The following is an 18,409-nucleotide window of genomic DNA, read 5'->3' on the forward strand; positions in this document are numbered from 1 at the left end:
CCAAATGTCTAACGATAAGTGTAAATTAATGACAGTACCTCCAGTGGTTAAAAGAATGAAGTAACTATGTATGTGTTAAAATGGGGGGATCTCCTAGCCACAGAGTTAAGTAAAAAGTTCTGAACAATATGTGATCCGTCATTTATAGAAAAGCAAACCCTCACATGATACATATGTTTATATACATTGATTTTATGTCAGTGTGGCTTTAAAAAGTCAGAAAGGCAAACGTCCATCTTTACTGTAGTTACGTTAAGGCACTATGATTTGGGGGCTCGATGTATTTATTTCTCTATTGTTTGAATTCCTTGACCATAAAATTAAATGTCACTCCATGAATCTATGCATCCACCCATTCACCCACCCACCAGCCAGCCAGCCATCCACTCATCCATCCCTCTGTCCATCCACCCATCCATCCACCCACTCACTCATCGTGGTGGGGAAAGACCGACTGGAGAAGAATCCAGTTTTAGGTTTTGATGAAATAAAACAGAGCCCACACAAAACCTCATGACGAAGTCTGGGCCGGCCCCTTGCCCTCCCTGGGGGCCTGTGACCGGGCTGCTTGAGGAGCGAACCTCACGCCTGGGGACGGGCCGTGAGAAGAGGTACTGAGGTCCCCAGGTATCGTCAGCTGACAAGAGTGTCTGACTGGCAGCCAGGACGGCCCCGGATGGGACCCCCACAGCTCTCCGTTCCCAGCTGTGAGCGCACACACGAGAAACGACTTCCATCCAAGGTCATCTGGCATCTCAAGACGGCCACATCCCCAAACTCCTATGTTACATCATATGGATGATCCTCAAACACCCCATAAAATACGGCCGGGGGACAGCTGTTAGTGCAGCGCAGGCCTGGCCCGAGAGAAGTGGCCGGCACGTGAGCAGCCCTCTCAGAGCTCAACCAGGAAAGACTGGTTTTGCTCGTCTGTTTGTAGCAGGGTTACTTGGCAGGCCCTGGCCCGCCTCCCCTGTGCTCCGGGGGGTCTCCTGGTCAGGGTACTAAGTTGGCATGCTGCCTGCTAACTTCCTCAGTGCGGGGGGCAAGTCCCTTCCTAGACTAAACTGCCAAGGGCCGGCCGCCAAGTGTGGCCAATGGTACAGGGTGCAGAGGTCAAGGGACGCTGCTGGGCACTTTATTTAAACCAGCTGCCACGTTTAGAGCTGGGAGGAACGTCAGGGGCCTCGTGGGCAGATACCGTGGGATCAAGCAACCGCCTGTGCTGTTCTGTGGAATGAGGGTCGCCCGGCCCCTGGAGCCCTCACGACGCTCGCGTCTGACCCACTTCCTGCACTTGAAATCCTCCGGGGACTTGCACTGCCGTTGGGACAGAACCAGGCGTCTGCCCATCGTCTGTGCAGACCGCAGGGGCAGGTGCTGGGACTCCTCCGGCCTCACCTCCTACCACCCGGTCCCCTCATGGAGCTTCAGCCACTCTGGACTCCCCGTCTCTCCTTCATGCTCACCCGTGCCCCCAACCGCTCCCTGGCCTGAGAGGTCAGACCCTTAGATCGGCACCCCCCCACCCTTCTGCTCCTCATTTGGGCCTTGGCTCAAACGCAGGGGCCAGGAGACCCCTCACTGTCACTGTCACAGCCACGCCCTGCTTCTCCCTGGCAACCCTCGCCGTCCGGACGTCCAGAAGCGCTGCTGGCTGTCTTTGCAGGTTGTGAGTCCTGCTGGGCCAACCCGGCCTGTCCCTTGTCCACTGCTACCCGGCAGTGCCCAGGAGAGGCTGGCGCGTGACGGGGGCCGAGCAGGGGTCTGTCACGTGAACGAACGGCCCGATGCCCGTGCAAACTGAAGGACACAGCGTGTCTAACGGCAGAGCGGTTCTCAGCCCCCATTTCTGCTCGGACGTCCGCGGGAGCCCTGCACGTATCCGACGCGCTTCCGGGGGCACCGGGGGCCGGCCGGGCCGCAGGCGGGGCAGCCGAAGCTTGCGGGGCCCCTCGCGCGCCAGCTCTTCTTCCTCCCTCTCGAAAAGTGCCAGCAACTCCGGGCTTGGGTCACTGTTAGTTACTCTCTCTGGCCCGTTTCCCGTCCACTGAGCACAGCGACGCCGATGCCTTTAGTGAACGGGCCTCATCAGGAGCGACCGCGCTGAGTTCGCCGTTAGGCTTAGGGTTCCCTAGGAAGGTCATTGTATCAAACACAAATAAGATGACTCCTTCCTTCCTTTTAATCCTTCGACTTTGTTTCTTGTTTTATCCCCTCGAGTAGAAACTGAGAACTGTTGCAAAGTAAGGGATCTGTGGCCACATGTACGTATTTTGTACCTGACTGAAATCTTAGACTAAGGTTTTCAATGTTAAAATATATGTTGTATTTTTTTAAAAAAATAGATACACTTCATCAGGTTAAGAAAGTTCTCTTCTAGTCCTAGTTTATAAATACATGTATTTTTATCGTGACTAGCCACTGGATATTCTCTACTGCTTCTTAACCTCTACTGAGAAAACTAAGGAATCAGAAAAAAAATGTAATGATGCCATTTATCCTTAATCCTCAGGTTAAACCCCACTTAGTTACGTGCTCCTTAATACGCGGCTGGATTTAATCTGTTAATATTTTATTATCCATGTTCAGAGACGAGCCTGGGCTACACTTTAAAAAGAAACAGTGTGAGGTCACGGTAAAGTAGCCTCGTAAGATGAGGTGATTAGCTTCCCTCTCCGTTCTTCTTTGAAATAAGCTGTAACATTTGGGAACACTTATTAAAAGCAGAGAAGGCGTCTGACGAACGTTTTCCTGGGGGGGACAGACGTCACCTCGCCACCGTCAGCGTACAGGTCAGCGGCACGGTCCCTCCCCAGAACCTGCGCACGGCCCCAGACGGAATCGCTGTGCCCTTTAAACAGTAACCCCCACCCCCGCCCGCCCCCCGGCCTGGAAGCCCGTCACAGTTTCCGTCTCTAGGACGCTGCCCGCTCCAGGTGAGTCACAGTGGAGTCGCACCTGCCCTCTGGTGCCTGGCTCGTCTCACGCAATGTCGCTGCGTAACAGAAGGTCCCCTCCCTCAGGCTGGTAATGCTTCACCACGTGCGGACGACCGCTTTCCGCGTGTGCCTCCTTCCGCCGCCGGGCACCGGGGGGGCCTGCAGCTTTCGGCGGCTGTGAATGGCACTCTGGGTGCTGGGGGTGCTGAGAGGTGTCTGAGTCCCCGCTTTCAGTTCTTCTGGGGACGCGTCTAGAAGTGGAACTGCAGGTCTCATTTCTCCAGGAAGGACGTGCTGTTCCCACGGGGGCCGCGCCAGTCGACGGTCCCAGCAACCGTGCACGAGACCCCAGGGTCTCCGCGCCCTCCCCACACCCGCCACTTTCTGTTTTCCAGTTTCGTCGTTGTTCACAGTGGCCGTGGCAGTGGGGCTCTGCGGGCTTCCCAGCGCAGCTCCGATCTGCATTTCCCCGACCACCGTGAGGATGACCGTCTTCTCCGGTGCTGTGGGCCAGCCGTGTATCTTTGGAGAGGTGTCGAGGCCGGTCTTCACCCATTTTTGTAACCAGGTGCTTTGTTGCTGAGGTGCAGACGTCCTTCGTATTTCTTTGGGCCTTTCCTTTGGCCGACAGTGCTCTCTGATGCACGAAGGGTTGAACTTTGCCGCGGCCTGACTATCTGATTGTCCTTTCGCTGCCCACCTCGTGGCGTTCGGGGAGGTGAGAGCCTTTTCTGCATGCGTTCCGGCCTGACGCGGCCAGTCCTTCCGGGGTCCCCCGGACAGAGCACAGCGAACAAGGCCCACGCGCAAGGAGGACACCAGGAACTGGGCTGTCAGGCCCAAGTGGCCGTCCCGCGCCCGTGAACCTGGCCCGGTCTGTGCGCGCGCGTCCCAGGCGGGTGTTGGCCTCCGAGGTGATCAGCTCCTGCCCCGCGGTTCAGACGGCTGCCCACCCCGCGGCGTTTCTGCGGGGAGACGGGGGCTTGCGGCCCCGCAGTCTGCGGTGCCCCTCCGTGCAGGTGTCCTCTGATGGGCGGTGAGAGGCGGGCTGCTGATGACAGCTCAGTTTCTAAGGGGTTGAAATCATCCAGGTTACTTATTTCTTGAATCAGTCTGGTGACACTTCTCCAGAAATCACCCACTGGCCCGTTTCCGCTTCCATAGTCACTGGTAACGGGTCTTCGCCGGGCAGCCTGACGTTTCAACCACCCCTGCTGTTCGGCCGCTGCAGAGCCGACCCCGTCCTCAGTGCTGCTCCCCGGCCCCCTCCCTTCCTCCCTTCAGTGCCGTTAGCGCCTGACGGCCATTTCTTTACCGTCCAAAGAGCTTTTATTTCCCTCTCAAAAAGTCTTTTTTCCTCTGCTTTGACGCTGTTAACAACTGTGCCCACCCTCACTGGTTTTCTCCCGCATTCTCCAGGGTCGCTTTGCTGCGGTCCATTCATTCCTCTGCAGGCACCAGTGTCGAAGGGAAACCGATCATAAAGTAAAACGGCTTCACCCGGTTGCTCTCTCCTGTTCCCACAAACCGGGGAAAGCCACCTGCTCTCCCCGTGCTTGGCTTGAGCGTCGCAGCCGGAGGCTCACAAAGGAGGGATCTGAGCTCCGAGGCAGGTGACTGGGGACTCGGGGCCTTCCGTGCACCGTGTGGCCCCGCTCAGATCTCAGTGGCCGGGCTGAGTCCCCGGTAACGACCCCACCTCCAGGGAAGGGCATGAGGTCCTGGCCCGTGTGCGCGGCCGACGGCGGTGAGTGAGGCCGCAGGCCCATGGCCGGCAGGTGCAAAGGAGGGTCTCTTCTTTCCCAGTTCACTTGCCTTCAAAATGCTCCCCGCCCCTCATGCGGCCGAAGTGCTCACACGCAGTGACGGGGATCAGTGGGAGGAAGGAGAGCCAAGCAAGACAGGCCTGGAAACACCAGGAACCGCCTGGCGCCGGGACGCAGACGTGGAGGGCGGCTGAGAAGCCCACGCTCTGGGCACGGCCTCCCCGGCCTCCCATGGTACGTGCTCGGCAGCGTCCGGGCAGCTGGTGGTTAAACTAAAAGGAAATCCACAGAAATGATCCATTAAAACAAGAGGCCTAAACACATGGGATGTTGAAAGTGTAAAATTCCCTGAGTCTGTTCTAGTCTTTGTTCACTTTTCTCCTGGTTTCATCTGTGGTAACAACTGGAAAGAAAAATAATTATTACCGTCTTATTGTCTGAAATTGTAGCTTAAAGTGCCAATCACTTTTGTTTTTCTCTGTCTTCTTTTTTGGTTTATTTTTTTTAGCTGAAGCCTAGTTGGTACACAGTCTTACGTTGGTTACGTTAGTATCAGGCGTACAACATCGTGACTGGACGTTTCTACAGCTCACGCGGGGTCCCCCGCTAACTGTATTATCACCTCTCACCGTGCGAACTCACCACGACATTAGTGACCGTGCTCTCCTTCTGCTCTTCTCCAGAGGGACACACAGGTGGCCGACAGGTGCACGAACCAATGCTCAATGCCACATGGCAGGGAAACGAAACCCAAACCACAGCGAGATGCCACCTCACGCCCGTGAGAGTGGCTGTTTTCAGAAAGCCAGCAAGCGCCCTGCGCTGGTGAGGATGAGGCGGGAGGGGACCCGGCCCACGGTCACTGTGCTGCGGCTGCCTGGTGAGAATGGGATCAGCAGTCCCCAGGGGCGGCCCGGAGAGGACCCGCCTCCTGTCCTCCTCCGCGTCCTCTGCAGTGGGCTGGGCTCCAGCTCCCACCCGCGTCCTCATCTGTGTGGTGAGAGCGGGGCCTGCGGAGCTCAGACACGTCCGCCTCCCGGGGAGCTCCTGTGAGGCCTTCCGCTCCCAGACCCCGCGTTTCAGGGCACGGAGGACCCACCACCCACACTGGCGTGCGAACGCCGGTGCTATCAGCGATCGCTCCCTGGGAACTCGGCGTGGGGAGACATTCAAACCACATGCTTTCTATAAGCTATAGAGGAATCATGCCCAGGCTCACGTTTTATTTATTTAATTTTTGGCAACACGGCTGAGAATATCATGCGATGTTCCCACAGCAGCATAAACTGTGTCTTTTCACTTGAACGGAGCCCAGACAGTAAATGGGCGCCTGAGCCTGGAGACCTGCCGTGTGAGGAAGGCCAGACCAGCCGTCCTCACACTCACACCCACAGGGGACGAAAGAGTGACCGGGAAGGGTTCCAGCCTCACAAGCTGCGAGCCGCCCGCGGGGAGCGCACGGGTCCAGAGCCCGCCCGGGGGTGGCACCCTGTCCCAGGCTCACCATTCCTGGGGTGCAGAACAGGAATCAGACGCCAGGTAGTCCGGGGGCGTGGGGGGCAGGATGCAATTCCTGGAACACGCTTTCAAGTACAGTATGTGTCAGCAGCGCCAGGTAAAGGTAACAACGTCTCACTTCCTGGTGCCAGGAACTCAGTGTTTGTTTTCCTGCTTATTTTCATTCATATTCAAGCGCCCAGAAGAGCCTGTCTCTCAGAAATCCCCACTTCTCCCTCTGGTTGAATGATTCATCCAGAATCTTGGCCCCAGCATCCTGCTGTTTCACGGAAAAGGGACTCTGGGGACAGCTGGGGAACACACTCGTGACTGGGCCAGCAGCTCATTCGAAGGCAGCTGGTGTCTGCAAGCTTCTCCACGCAGAGGAGGAGGAGACAGGGCTACTTCCCACACAGGAGCCCACGGAGGCTCCGCACAGCTTCACGCACCTCTGCGCAGAGGGCTCCCAGTGTGGACGGGGCAGCAGGGGACCCAGGGTGGACAGGACAGTGGCCAGCGAGTCGGGGCTCATCTCCGGGTGAGGGTTCTCCACACCAAGAGCCAGGGACACACAATACCCGGATGTTGCCAAGGGCACGGACGGTCAGTGGCAGACGCGGGACATGAGTGGCAGGAGAGGAAGGGAACTGGCCCCCGGCTGCAGCCCCGGCTCTGGCGCTGACAGCTCCCCACGCGCCCTGCAGACAGGCGGCCTCGGCTCCAGCTGGGGACGGCCACCTCCTGGAGTCCCCGCAGCAGAGCTGGCCAAAGCCGCCAGAGGCACCGCCTGTGCAGAGACAGGGTGACCGGGAGGGGCCGGCACAGAGATCAGCGACCCGGAGGGAACGCGTGTCCACTCTGGCCTCCGGCCTCCACACCCCCCTGGGCTCCAGACCCTGCGAGCCGGCTGCGGCCCCTGCACACGGTCCCGCCGGCCCCGCCCGCCTCACTGTGATACGTGAACTTTTCTAAGCACCAAGCAAGAGCCCCTGTGTCAGAGCTCAGGCTGTTCGGAAGGTTACGTCCTTGGCCTTTAGAAAAGAGTAAGCAGCCTCCTGGCTTTCTGGATTGCAGCTGAAATCCCAGGTTTTTTAAAAATTAGTTTCCAGGCAACAGATAAGTGACTCTGCATCAGGTAGATGTCAGAGGTGACCCCCAGCCATTTCAAGGTCATTCAGAGACTGTCTGTAGTTACGTAAGAACGCAGCTCGGACAGATGCGATATCGTCTCCTCTGTTTTGGGGTGATGTCTGGGAAGGGGTGAGAAAAGCCAGAGTTTGTGGTTTAGACACAAGGGGACGTAAATGGGGAGCAGACTGGAGAGGAGGTGGAGGGGACAGGGGGTGGGGGGAGGGAGGGAATCCACTTCTCAGCTGTTGCGAAGCCGCTGCGGGCCGCGGCCCAGGGCGGAAACCGGGCATCGCTGCTGCAGGGTGGGCCATGCCCGCCCCCGCCCTCCCTCTCAGCCCAAATCCACGCGTGGGAGTCCTGGCACCCAGCACCTCGGCACAGGACTGTGTTCGCAGATAAGGGCCTTTCAGGAGGTGGCTGCGTTAGAAGGAGGTCACTGGGGTGGGACAGAGTCCAGGGCAGCTGGCACACGGGGGGACATCACAGCAGATGCCAGGGCAGACGGGGACCGTCCCACCGACGCCGGCCCCCGGCCCCAGGGCTGAGAGTAACGCTCGTGCTGTGGGAGTGGCCACCCCTGCAGACTGACAGTCATCAGCTCTCGAAGAGGCACAGTGACATTCATCCCCAAGGTAACGCCCCCCGGTCACGCCGCTGCATGCGCCTCAGTCACAGCAGGACCGCCACCGGCCGCGCGTCCCCTCAGTGTCCTGGCGGCCTCCTGCCTGCACACCAGCACCCTGGACACCGGGCAGATCTCCTGCCACGCTGTCCCCCCCAGGGACGAGCGACTCGCTGGCACCACTGTGTGCTGTGACCTGAGGCCAGGCCTGTACGCCACACGCACGAGACAAAGGCCGCGGGCCCTGCGGAGCTAACCGGCCCCCCTGGGAGCCCGAGAGCCATCGAGGTGCCAGGGGCAGACCCGGCCCCTGGAGGCAGAGCGGGCGCTCGGGGAGACAGGGCCTGGGGTTAGGGGGACAGGCCCGTGGGCTGTGGGGCGGCTTTGGGTGGCCTGGGCTCAGAGGACGCCCTTGTCCGTGTGAACTGTACTTGGGCTGAGAGTAGAAAGCAGGACCGCTGATGTCCGCCGCGAGGGACCATGGCAGGGCTCTCTGCGGGCAGGTGTGTGGCCCCAGGCGTGTGGAAGGCGTGGGTGGGCGAGCTGCCTCCCCGGGGAGAACCCAGCCCAGTTACAGAACCGCGCCCTCGGGGGGCGGCTGCTGCCTTGGAAGGCCCCTCCGCACCTCCCGTGCACCCCGCAGCACCCCGGCTGTCCCCGAGCAGACTCCTACCTAAGATCCACTTCTCCGACAGGTGCGTGGCGGTCCCCTTCTTCTTCCCTGGGCAGGGCCCGATGAAGATGCTGGCCTGGTGGGGGACGCCCGTGACCTGACCCCCGCAGAGGCGGACCAGCTCCCGGAGCTTGGCTCTGGGAGGGTCACTGGCCGGGGAGATGAACATCGCGGGCTGACCGGCAAACAGGGTCCCCTGGCGCTGCCCCGCGGAAAGGTGGCGCTCCCGGCGGCAGAGCTGTGGGCAGAGACAAGAGGGTTAGGCCGCGAGGCACGTTCCCGGGTGAGTTCTGAGTTCTGAGGACCCCGCACACGGTGACATGGATGGTGACGTTTTCTGAAGCAATCTCCGAGCAGAACTCCAGGCAAACAATTTACAGGCAGAAAAAGAAAAGGGAAAAGGAGAAGGTATAGGCCTCTGAATTGTTCCAAATTCTATCCCCAAACACAGACCGCGGCTGCTCTGCTGGAGAGTGAGGCGAGCCACCCTGCGGCGCTCCCTGAACGCCCCCCGTCCCCGGGCGCGGGCTCCGCGCAGCACTCTGGGGCGCGGGCCTGGGCAGGGCTCTCGGCGCAGCCCACGGTTCGGGGGGGCACGGAATGGAGTCCCCCAGTGGCTCCCGGGCAGGGCACGTCCCGGAGGGAGGGGCATTCCGGGGGCAGGACATGGAACTGCGCTCCTTTTGTCCTGACGAGGTCCTGGGGACGGCGGGGAGGCCCGGTCACTCTGGACACGCACCTCACTCAGGACAAAGTGCGTGTGATGCCTGGCTTCTGTCCCTGATGGTCGAACCGCATGTCTGAGGTCACTGGCTCAGAGAAATCAGGGGTTTTCATGGGACGTTTGTGGGGAAGAAGATCGGGGTGCTGCTCAGAGGAGGATGACCTGGTGGGGGGCAGCGGCGGGAACTGCTGTTGGCCAGAGCAAGGCAGGGGCTGGCTGGGCCGGGGAGGGCAGCGGGGACTGTCGTGGTCAGCCCGCCTCGCTGACAAAGTCAGAGAAAGAACGGACTGTTCTCCCACAAGGTGTTTGAACTGCTCTCAATTTTAAGAAAAGAGAATCTTACTGTTAAAAAAAAATAGCCCCAATGTTAATGGATCGAGTCAGAACACTTCAGTGCGGCCGCACGCAGGCTTCCCAATCCTAAGTAAAACGACTTCTGGGAAAGCTTAGCCAAGATTTAGGCACTGGAAACACAAACCCATCTGGGAACTTAACCTATAAAAACACCCCTGACGTACACAAGGACGTGTGTGCAGCGCAGCTCACGGCCCAGAGACAGACAACAGGCCAGTCTCAGCCACGCCACAGACATAACAGGACACGCGAGGCTGCTTGTCACGGGGCTTCAGCGCCGCTCTGTCCGGGACGCAGAGTCGGAGCACGTGGTGCCCCCCACCGCTCCCGGGGAGCCCGGGCGGCCTGAGGGTGGGCCCGTGTGACCTGCGGTGCCACCGTGGGCGTGACGCGGACGGGGCTGGTCAAGTTTTCTCTCCCGCACGCACCATTCCGTCCCCACTGGCACGTTTTTACAAGCACGTTGAGGCGCGTGCGGCTGTGAGCCGGACGGGAGGGGAACGGGCAGCTGTGCGCGCTGTCCCCGCAGGCGTGGCTCTGGACTGGCCACCGCAGGGGACAGGCCTCCGCCTGCAGCCACGGAGCGGCTCGCAGCCGGTTACGTCTGTGGCTTTTTCTCAGTCCCTTTTGTAAAAGCGATTCATGGCGACGTGCTCGAGTCCCATTTCACGTCAAATGTCTCAGCGCAGACAGAGGCGGCACGGCGCCTCGACCAGAGGCCCCTCACGGATGCGGACGGCGGAGCCCCACGCAGCCCTGGTCGGAGTGAACGGTGTTAAGGTCCCGTATGCAGCTATTCTCTGTGACATGTCTGCCTGCATTACTACGGGGTGTTTTAAATGACCTGCCCACAAGTAAGTGTGTCACAGGAGAGACAGGGCACACGCAGGTCGGCTCAATCACAGCCGGAGCGATGGCTAAAAATGGCACATCTCTAAGAGCGGCACGCGTGCAGATGGACACACCCCAGCAGTAAGGGACTGACGTGAGTCCAGCCTTGTCACCGGTAAGCAGACCAGGAGCTGCGGTGACGCCCAGAAGCAGGGAGGGGAAGGCCTGGCCGGCACACAGGGCTCTCCAAAGACCCGCGCCCAACATCCTCGCCGCGTGGAAGCTGAAACAAAGCACCCGGGCGACACCCGCGCCAGCTCTCCCAGAGCCGCCTAAGGAGCAGTCCCCTGGTCTGTGCCTGACTTGCCATCGGGGCCAGGGCCACGCGCGTCGCCCCTGAGTGCCGCCAAGGTTCCCAGACGGCCACGTGACAGCTCCGTGCGGGCTGAGCGAGGGCCTTCTGAACGCGGCATTGGCGCTCTGAAGGCGGCATGAGCGGTGGGAACATAATCCTCTTGGGAAGCCACAAATAACTCTAAAAAAGTCATGAATCTGGACTCCGTGCTTCCCAGTGTTCAGCAACCCTAAGAAGTGGGGGAAGCCCCGGCGGGGGCCCCACCCCCCTCAGCGGCGGGACCTGTCTCGTTTGCCTCCCGAACAGCCGGGCCGGCGAGCCGGCCACACGGGCTTCCGGGCTGCTTTTCCCCCTCACGTGTCAATGGTCGCGACGAAATACACGTATGGAAACCACCACTGGGGTTTACAGAGCTTTTTAGTTGACTCTTTAAAAACCGCCTGGTGGGTGGCAAGACACTTGTGACCCCAGGAGGACACTAAAGTTGGGGTTCGGAGCAAAATGGTGGGAAGGGCGCGGAGCAGCGGCCGGCAGAGCGGGGTGGCCTGCGGCGTCAGGGCCCGTGGTCGTTTCTGTCCTGGCTGCACAGCAGAATCACCAATGCAGCTTTTCAACCCTGCTGCGGGGGCCCGCCCCGTGCCCATTAAGTCGGGGCTGCGGGCAAGGAGCCCCGGCCTGCGCCGCCGTAGTGCTCCGTGGTGACCCCGTGGCTGCTCGGGCTGGCAGAGGCTTACCACGGAGGTGCTCCGACCGGGCTGCAGACGGCGGCCGCCCGGGCGGCTTTAGAAGCACTAGCGCCGGGCCAATGCCCGGCATTGTGACGTAATTAAAGGACACGCGACCTGGGCAGTGGAAATCACCCCCCCTTCCCCCAGGTGATTCCAATGAGCCAGAGCCACCACGTGAGAAAAAAAGAGGCTCCGAGTAGCCAGTCCCTGACCCTGGAAGAGCCGGTTCTGAGAGCCAGGAGCTCGGGGACACCTGTGATCAGTACTCAGGAGTGGGCGCCACCTGCCCTGCAGGGACCCACCCACTGAGGGGAGTCACACGTGGTCTCCTGGACTCCCACACACTCACCATGGACACACACGTGCACACACATGCAATTTTATATAGGTTATACAAATATATGTATTTGTAATTCTTTTCTACTTCAAAGTCACACCTGCAGGCCCTATTGGTTTACTGCATCTCTTAAAATAATCAGCATGCAATAAAACCCAGAAACACAAGACAATATCCCTCAGCACGGCCAGAGGTCAGACCCAAGAGCAGAGTTTAAAAGAGTCACAAGGAAGCTGGGCCAAGGGGTGACTAAGGGGAAGGAGATAAGATCTGTCTGCAAATACCTGGAGGCCGTAAACAAGGAGGAAGCCACAGAGGCCCAGGAATGCACTGAAGCTTCAGGACAGGAAGTGCAGGGGCGCAGCTCCCCACGGCTGCGTGGGAGTGGAGGGCTGGGCTGGGCGGCCCCTCCGCCCCCTCCCCACCCCGCCGGCCCCCGGTCTCTGCGGTGGTTCGGCCGATCTTTCCCACAGCTCGCCAGGACCCAGCCCAGGGCGCCTCGGCCACCTCCCTTCAGGACTGTCTGGCTTCCCTCCATCTGTCCCCACTCCATGGCCCGAGACCAGGACCCGCGGTGGCTGCAGACCTGTCCCATCAAGTGGAAAGACCTTCGTTCGGTCTTGAGGCCTCTGACCCTCTCAGAGCACCCTTCCGGAATCTCTCTGCTCAGGGGGGCCGGCCCCCAGGCTGGTCTGTCACTCCCTCCCAGTCAGACTTGCCGTTACCCGAGGACACTGCCCAGTGTCTAAACTGTAGGTGCCGGGTTAGAAATCAAACGTAACAATCGGCCTTGCCTTCAGGAAGCTCGTCGTCTAGCAGGAGACAGACAAGCAGCTAATGCAGGGACCACTGAACGATCCTTTCCAAACGGCAGGATTCATGCCGGCGAAACCGCCTCAGGTGGAGTCAATTTCTCCTGGAGGGTCTGGGCAAGGCCCCCGGAAGAGCCTGTGCTCAGGACCACGAGAGGGCAGGAGGCGTGTGCAGCGTGTGTGGCGTTGCGGGTCGGGCGGTGGGCCCAGCAGGGTGGGGCCGGCACAGCCGCCTGGTACCCGGCCCGGGAGGCTCGGCTTTCCGTTCCACAGTAACCGAGTTCGCGCGGCATCAGCCGACAGCAGCTCTCAGGACGGGGCCCCCAGGCTTCTGCCTTGCGGCACTGACAGTCGGGGTCGGCCTGACAGTGGGGATGTGACTTTGGGAGCCCAGACCCCACTCCGGACGGACGCCAGTTGGAAGTCTGGCTGCGGAGAGCCGAACCGGCGTGCTCACGGACGCTGGCGGACGCCGCCGGCAGCCCAGCCTGGCCACACGCTTAAGCCGTGTCACGGGCCGGGCCGTCAGGGACGTCCCAGGACGGCAGGCCCTGCCTGGATCCAACAATGGGCCGGAGACACCCCCCTGGAGAAGACACACACACAGCAAATGAGTAAACGCCCCAGGCCAGAGGTCACCAGGGAAGGGCAAACTGGAACAGCAGCCACGCGCCACTGCACTCCCAGCAGAGCGGCCAGAGCCCAGATGTACCTTGTATATCTTATTATCATGGCAGGAAGAGAGCTAAAGCCAATCCCCTCGAGGGAAACAAGACAATTGCCTTTGGAACACCAGGACAACATTCCTAGTCCCTTACCCATTAGGCATCGCAAGATAAAATTCTCAACCCAGCAAGCTACCTCCTGGTAGACAAGAGTTACTGTACCAGTTCTGAGGCTGCTCTTGGTAGGAAGTTCTGCTTACGCACTTGGTCCTCGGCTGCACCCAGGAACTGGATTTGAGGTGGATTCCCTCCATTTCTTCATGGATAAGAGAGGCCTGCTTTGCCTAAATCCCTCATGTAAATGATGCATTTTGTACCCAACGCCAATCCTTCTGGGATCTGGACTTCATCCCCCAAAAGGACAGTGCCCTTTGCAGACTTTGCTTTCTGTGTTCTGCTGTGACCCACCGTACCTGTGAGCTGGATTGTATGCTGGACTCCTTGTAATGAACCACCCAGCCTGGTGGTGGTCTTGGGACCCCGGACACAACCCTGTCTTCAAATATGAACACAATATCTAGGCAGGGACATTTCTTCCTAATGGTCACCCTGTACCCAGCCATCTTCTCACTTCCAAAGTCAGTCCACTAATAAGAGTTCCAGTCCAACATTGGTTTTAACTCTGCTTGAAATTATGTGTATTTTCTAACTGATAGGTATTGGTTTCCCTCTATACCCATTAAACCACATGCATCGTTTCTCTCAAAGCCTTGATGTCTTTATTGCTTTAAATTATTTATCATATATGACAAACACAGAAGGGCTAACACCTAAAATGTGAATTTGGATTTTCCCATGTTTCTGTTTTAATTTTTCCAGTTGCTGCTTCCTATATGGCACCGAGTCAGTTCAATTCATAGACCAAGAGAGAGAAAATGTCTTAAGAAAAGATGTCCCCAAGTCCAGAGGCTGCCCTGGCTCCTTGACATATGGGCGCCTCCCCCAGGGCTGGGTACTTCCTGCAAGTTGGCTCCCACAAAGCAAGGAGGGAAATGGAGACTCTAGGAAAAGCAAGCCTTGGAGTCTTATTCTGGAAAAAGTCTCGTACAATCATGTGCCACCCTGTCTCCTTTCCGGTCCCCTGTTGTTGAGAAGCAGGACACAAGACTCAAGTCACATCCAAGGACAGGGTGTGACATACGTGTACAAATAACAGAAGGTGAGGGGCCTGGGAGAGGGATGATGTGGATTTTGATGGCACAGAGTGCGTAACAAATGTATCTTTATCACGATTGGCTACTTGGTTGGCTGTTCGAACCATCTAGAAAAAGAATGACAGTTATAGTGATTATGGTGAGATCCCCCCCCCAAAAAAGGTAAGAAATGGGTTCTAAAAATAGACACATGACTGACAATTAAAATTTAACTACAGAAACGTCACCTTTTCATCATAGAATAAGAGCTACTAAATCTATAGCTTTTGTCTTAGATAAAAATACAGATGCGGCTCTCTTGAAGTGATCCTCTTGCTTTTTTTCCCCAACAAAATTAACAGTGTTTCTTTTTCTTATTTCCTATTCCCATCTTAAAAATCCTTAATTTACTTTGAGTCAATGCTCTACTCCCCAGTTTCCAAAATCTGACTGTTTATAACACACATCATGCTGTTATTTATCTTAGTGAATATGAAGAGGAAAAAGAAAAACATGGTTTTAATATATGTCACGAAAAAGAAAACTGTGAACCAGTGATTACAAAATAGATTAAATCTAAAATAGGGTTTAAAGAGTCACAAAATTGAAAGAACCCACTTGAATGCTAATTATGGTGCCCAAAGTCCCTTCAGGCTGCTTTTATTAAATCTATCTTTTGCTTTTATGATGGAAAAGCAAAGGGCTCTTGAGCCTTTTATGGTAGAGTCATTATTTCTAAAGGGAAAAATGTCACCATTTCTGTGACGTGATTTCAATATCACACGCACCCATTTACCCTGGTTTTCTTTACCTTTGACGTTTTTATAATATAAGATGAAATACAATGGATTCATCAGAATAACACAAATAATCACTCTGTTTTCCAAAACAAAATTGTGTCGCAGACAGTTTTTCTAGAATTGTCCGAAGTCAACACACCCATCTTTCCAGGGATCGCCTGGAGATATTCATAAAAACTCGCTAGCCCTCCTGGGCTACCGTCATGAAGTCCGTCAGAGTGATGAATGGCCTAACATTTTATGTGGCTGGGAAAGAAAGGAAAGTCAGGAACTTTATGGCTTGAAGAATTTAGGGTATGACCAGCAATCCTTCCCAGATACGTGGTCCCTCTACCAAGGCAAGTGTTCTGTGAGGAATACCGGGTAAACGTAGAAACAATCCTTAGCTGCTGGTGATCTTGCCTTTTCACGGGCAGCGGCCCTATGGTATAACTACGTTTCGTACCGTAAAGTCTGGATGCAGTGTGTCCTGTTTCTCCACCAGCCCAAACGTGAAATGTTTTGTTCACAGGTTTTACTCATGAATTAGTCTCTGCTGTTAGGGAACCTCAGAACCAAATGGTCTTGGGGTCCCAAATCTGCGTTCTTGGACTCCACACGTGGCCACCTGACTGCCTTGCTTCGGTACAGGCAACGGGAGTTATTCTAGAAACCCCAAGGAGCCTGAGGAAATAGGGAAGAACGTGGACGTGTCTACGCCAACAGACTGACCAAGGAGCTGCCATTCGGCCGGGCTCTGCAGAGGGAAAGAGTGTGAAACTCTGCATGCCCGAAAGGGAGGGGGTAGAGGAGCATCTGCAGGAGGGAACCGAATGAGCGAGCGGACTAATGAGCCCGGGGAAACTGAGGGAAAGCAGAGGGAAAGAGGAAGCTGGTCACGGAGCAGGTGCATATGTCTCCCTCACGCAGAGAGGCCCAGGCTGCTGAATTTCGCCAGAGAAATGGCACCTGGACACAGCGCCTCATTGCCTGTTGTGAGCTACGATATTTCTTATACGATGAGTCCCTCCTTCTTCTCGGCCCATTCAGGCACCTGCCTCTATTTCCCCGTCTCTCCAAAAGGCCAATAGGGTATGTGGAGAATGAGGGATAAACTGGGAAAAGGCGTTGCAAATTGACTTGCAAGAATGTGGGGACTTTCCAAGCGGCGAGGTGTACGGGATTGGTCCGAGGGATGCTTGCTATTCCCGGCCTTATTGCCTGGCAGTTCCGACCATGGGCATAAATACATAGGTTCAGACATGAAACCTTCTGCATGGCATTCTGTTAAGGGGCCGAGGATGCTGTGGAGTGTCACGTAAAGTAGGAGGAGAGCCGAGAGGGATTATCTTGTAATATAACACGCAGGTCCTGGTTGGAGCATCATCCCACACGTCAAAGCGCTGCGGTTCGATTCCAGGTCAGGGCACATACGTGCAACGTGGGTTTGATCCCTGGTCGGGGTGCATTCAGGAAGCAGCCAATCCATGTTTCTCCCTCCTAGGGATGTCTCTCTCTCTCTCTCTCCCCTGCCCCTCTCTGCCTCTCTCTCTGTCTCTCTCAATTCCCTTCTTTCTAAAAACAATTAACATATCCTCACGTGACTATTAGAACACTCATTATTAACCTAGTACCCTAAATGTCCGTGACACGGCAAAATCACCTGCCTAGCAATAACCTGGAAAACCACAACGCCAGTCAGAAGCCATCATCATCAGACCCCTGCCCTGCGAGGAAGTGATCGGACAAGCATTTTAAAGCATAAAAAGTTCTTCTGTAAGCGATAATGTTCTTCTCCCGTTTTTTTTAGACCATGGAAAACCTGAACAAAAAACCAGAAGGTATTTTAAAACAAGAACGAGATGTAAATGATGCACATGAGACAGGTCACCCCTGAAAGAAAAAAAAGGGGGACGGAGGAAAGGCTGCGTCAGAGTCGCAGAAGCTCAAACGTTCCTCGGCGTCAGACTTGACATGGAACAAAGCGTGAAGGACGGTCTCCCGGCTGAGGAACATGACATGCTGTGGGGTTGTCACCCACACACGGATAAGGAGCAGTACAAGCGAGCACTGGGCCAATGAAATGATGACCGTATCACTTATGTGTCCTTACGTGGTAACAGACTTTCAAACGCACTGACAATGACTGTGAGGGCCAGAGACCCCATGCCGTCTGCCCCGAAACCTGCCCTCTGAGTTGGGCCGTGGCCAGTGGTCACTGTGTCCTTGGGAGCCGTGACCTGCAGTCCCCCAGGACCTCAGCCAACACCTGTGTCGAAACACAGAGGATCCAGCAGGGTAACCCATCCCCCTAAGGGTCTGCTCCACACCCTCAAGAATCCCTCCATCCCTTCCCTGGGGGCGGCGGCCCTCCAGGACTCAGTCGCCTGCTCGGACATCCTTCAATGAAGGCTTTGACCTGGTCCCCCCAACTCTTATCTTCTTCCAGGCACAAACCTAACAACAATATATGGTGAGCTTGCCAACACGTAAGAGTAAGATGTATGAAAATGAGAGTCAAGTTCTGAAAGGAGAGAAAACAGATTCTTACTATCGGTATCTTTTCTGGTAACGTGGAAGCGGAACAATATCGCTTCAACAAGTGAGGCTTCAATTAAACCGTGTGAACAACCCCATCAGGGGTAAATGACGAAAGCCCTTCCAGGCAGCAGGCGGTCATTGGTGGATTCTTGTGTGCGTCCTGAACGGAGATCGAACCTGCAACCTGACCTAGCAGGGCAAGGCTCTGTAACTCTTGCTCTGATTAGAACTTCTCTTTGTGTCAGCTTGGTACCAAGCTCACATATGGGCAAGCAGTATCATCCCATGACACACAGTGTCACCATCTCGTCATGTTACGCTTGCAAGCACCTGGCATCATACTCTACTTCTGCACGGGCAGTGACTCCACTTGAACTTGTCACCTTTTTCAGAGTTTTAATAAATGCACATTCATGACTACCTACCGTCCTATGTATCCATTCAGACATCCCTCCCCCC

The 18,409-nt window shown here is 56.5% G+C and overlaps 1 protein-coding gene across 1 annotated transcript in view; it reads right to left on the reverse strand.

Annotated features, from left to right (window-relative positions):
- Positions 1 to 18,409, reverse strand: part of MCPH1 (microcephalin 1) — a 127,454-nt gene that overhangs the window by 5,371 nt on the left and 103,674 nt on the right. Inside the window, exon 15 of the mRNA XM_090258246.1 lies at positions 8,632 to 8,869. Coding sequence (XP_090114372.1) covers positions 8,632 to 8,869 — 238 coding nt within the window. The remainder of the gene's footprint in view (positions 1 to 8,631; positions 8,870 to 18,409) is intronic.

Source organism: Furipterus horrens, unplaced genomic scaffold (assembly GCF_987537825.1).
Source record: "Furipterus horrens unplaced genomic scaffold, mFurHor1.1.pri manual_scaffold_12, whole genome shotgun sequence".
In the NCBI taxonomy this organism is placed as follows: domain Eukaryota; kingdom Metazoa; phylum Chordata; class Mammalia; order Chiroptera; family Furipteridae; genus Furipterus; species Furipterus horrens.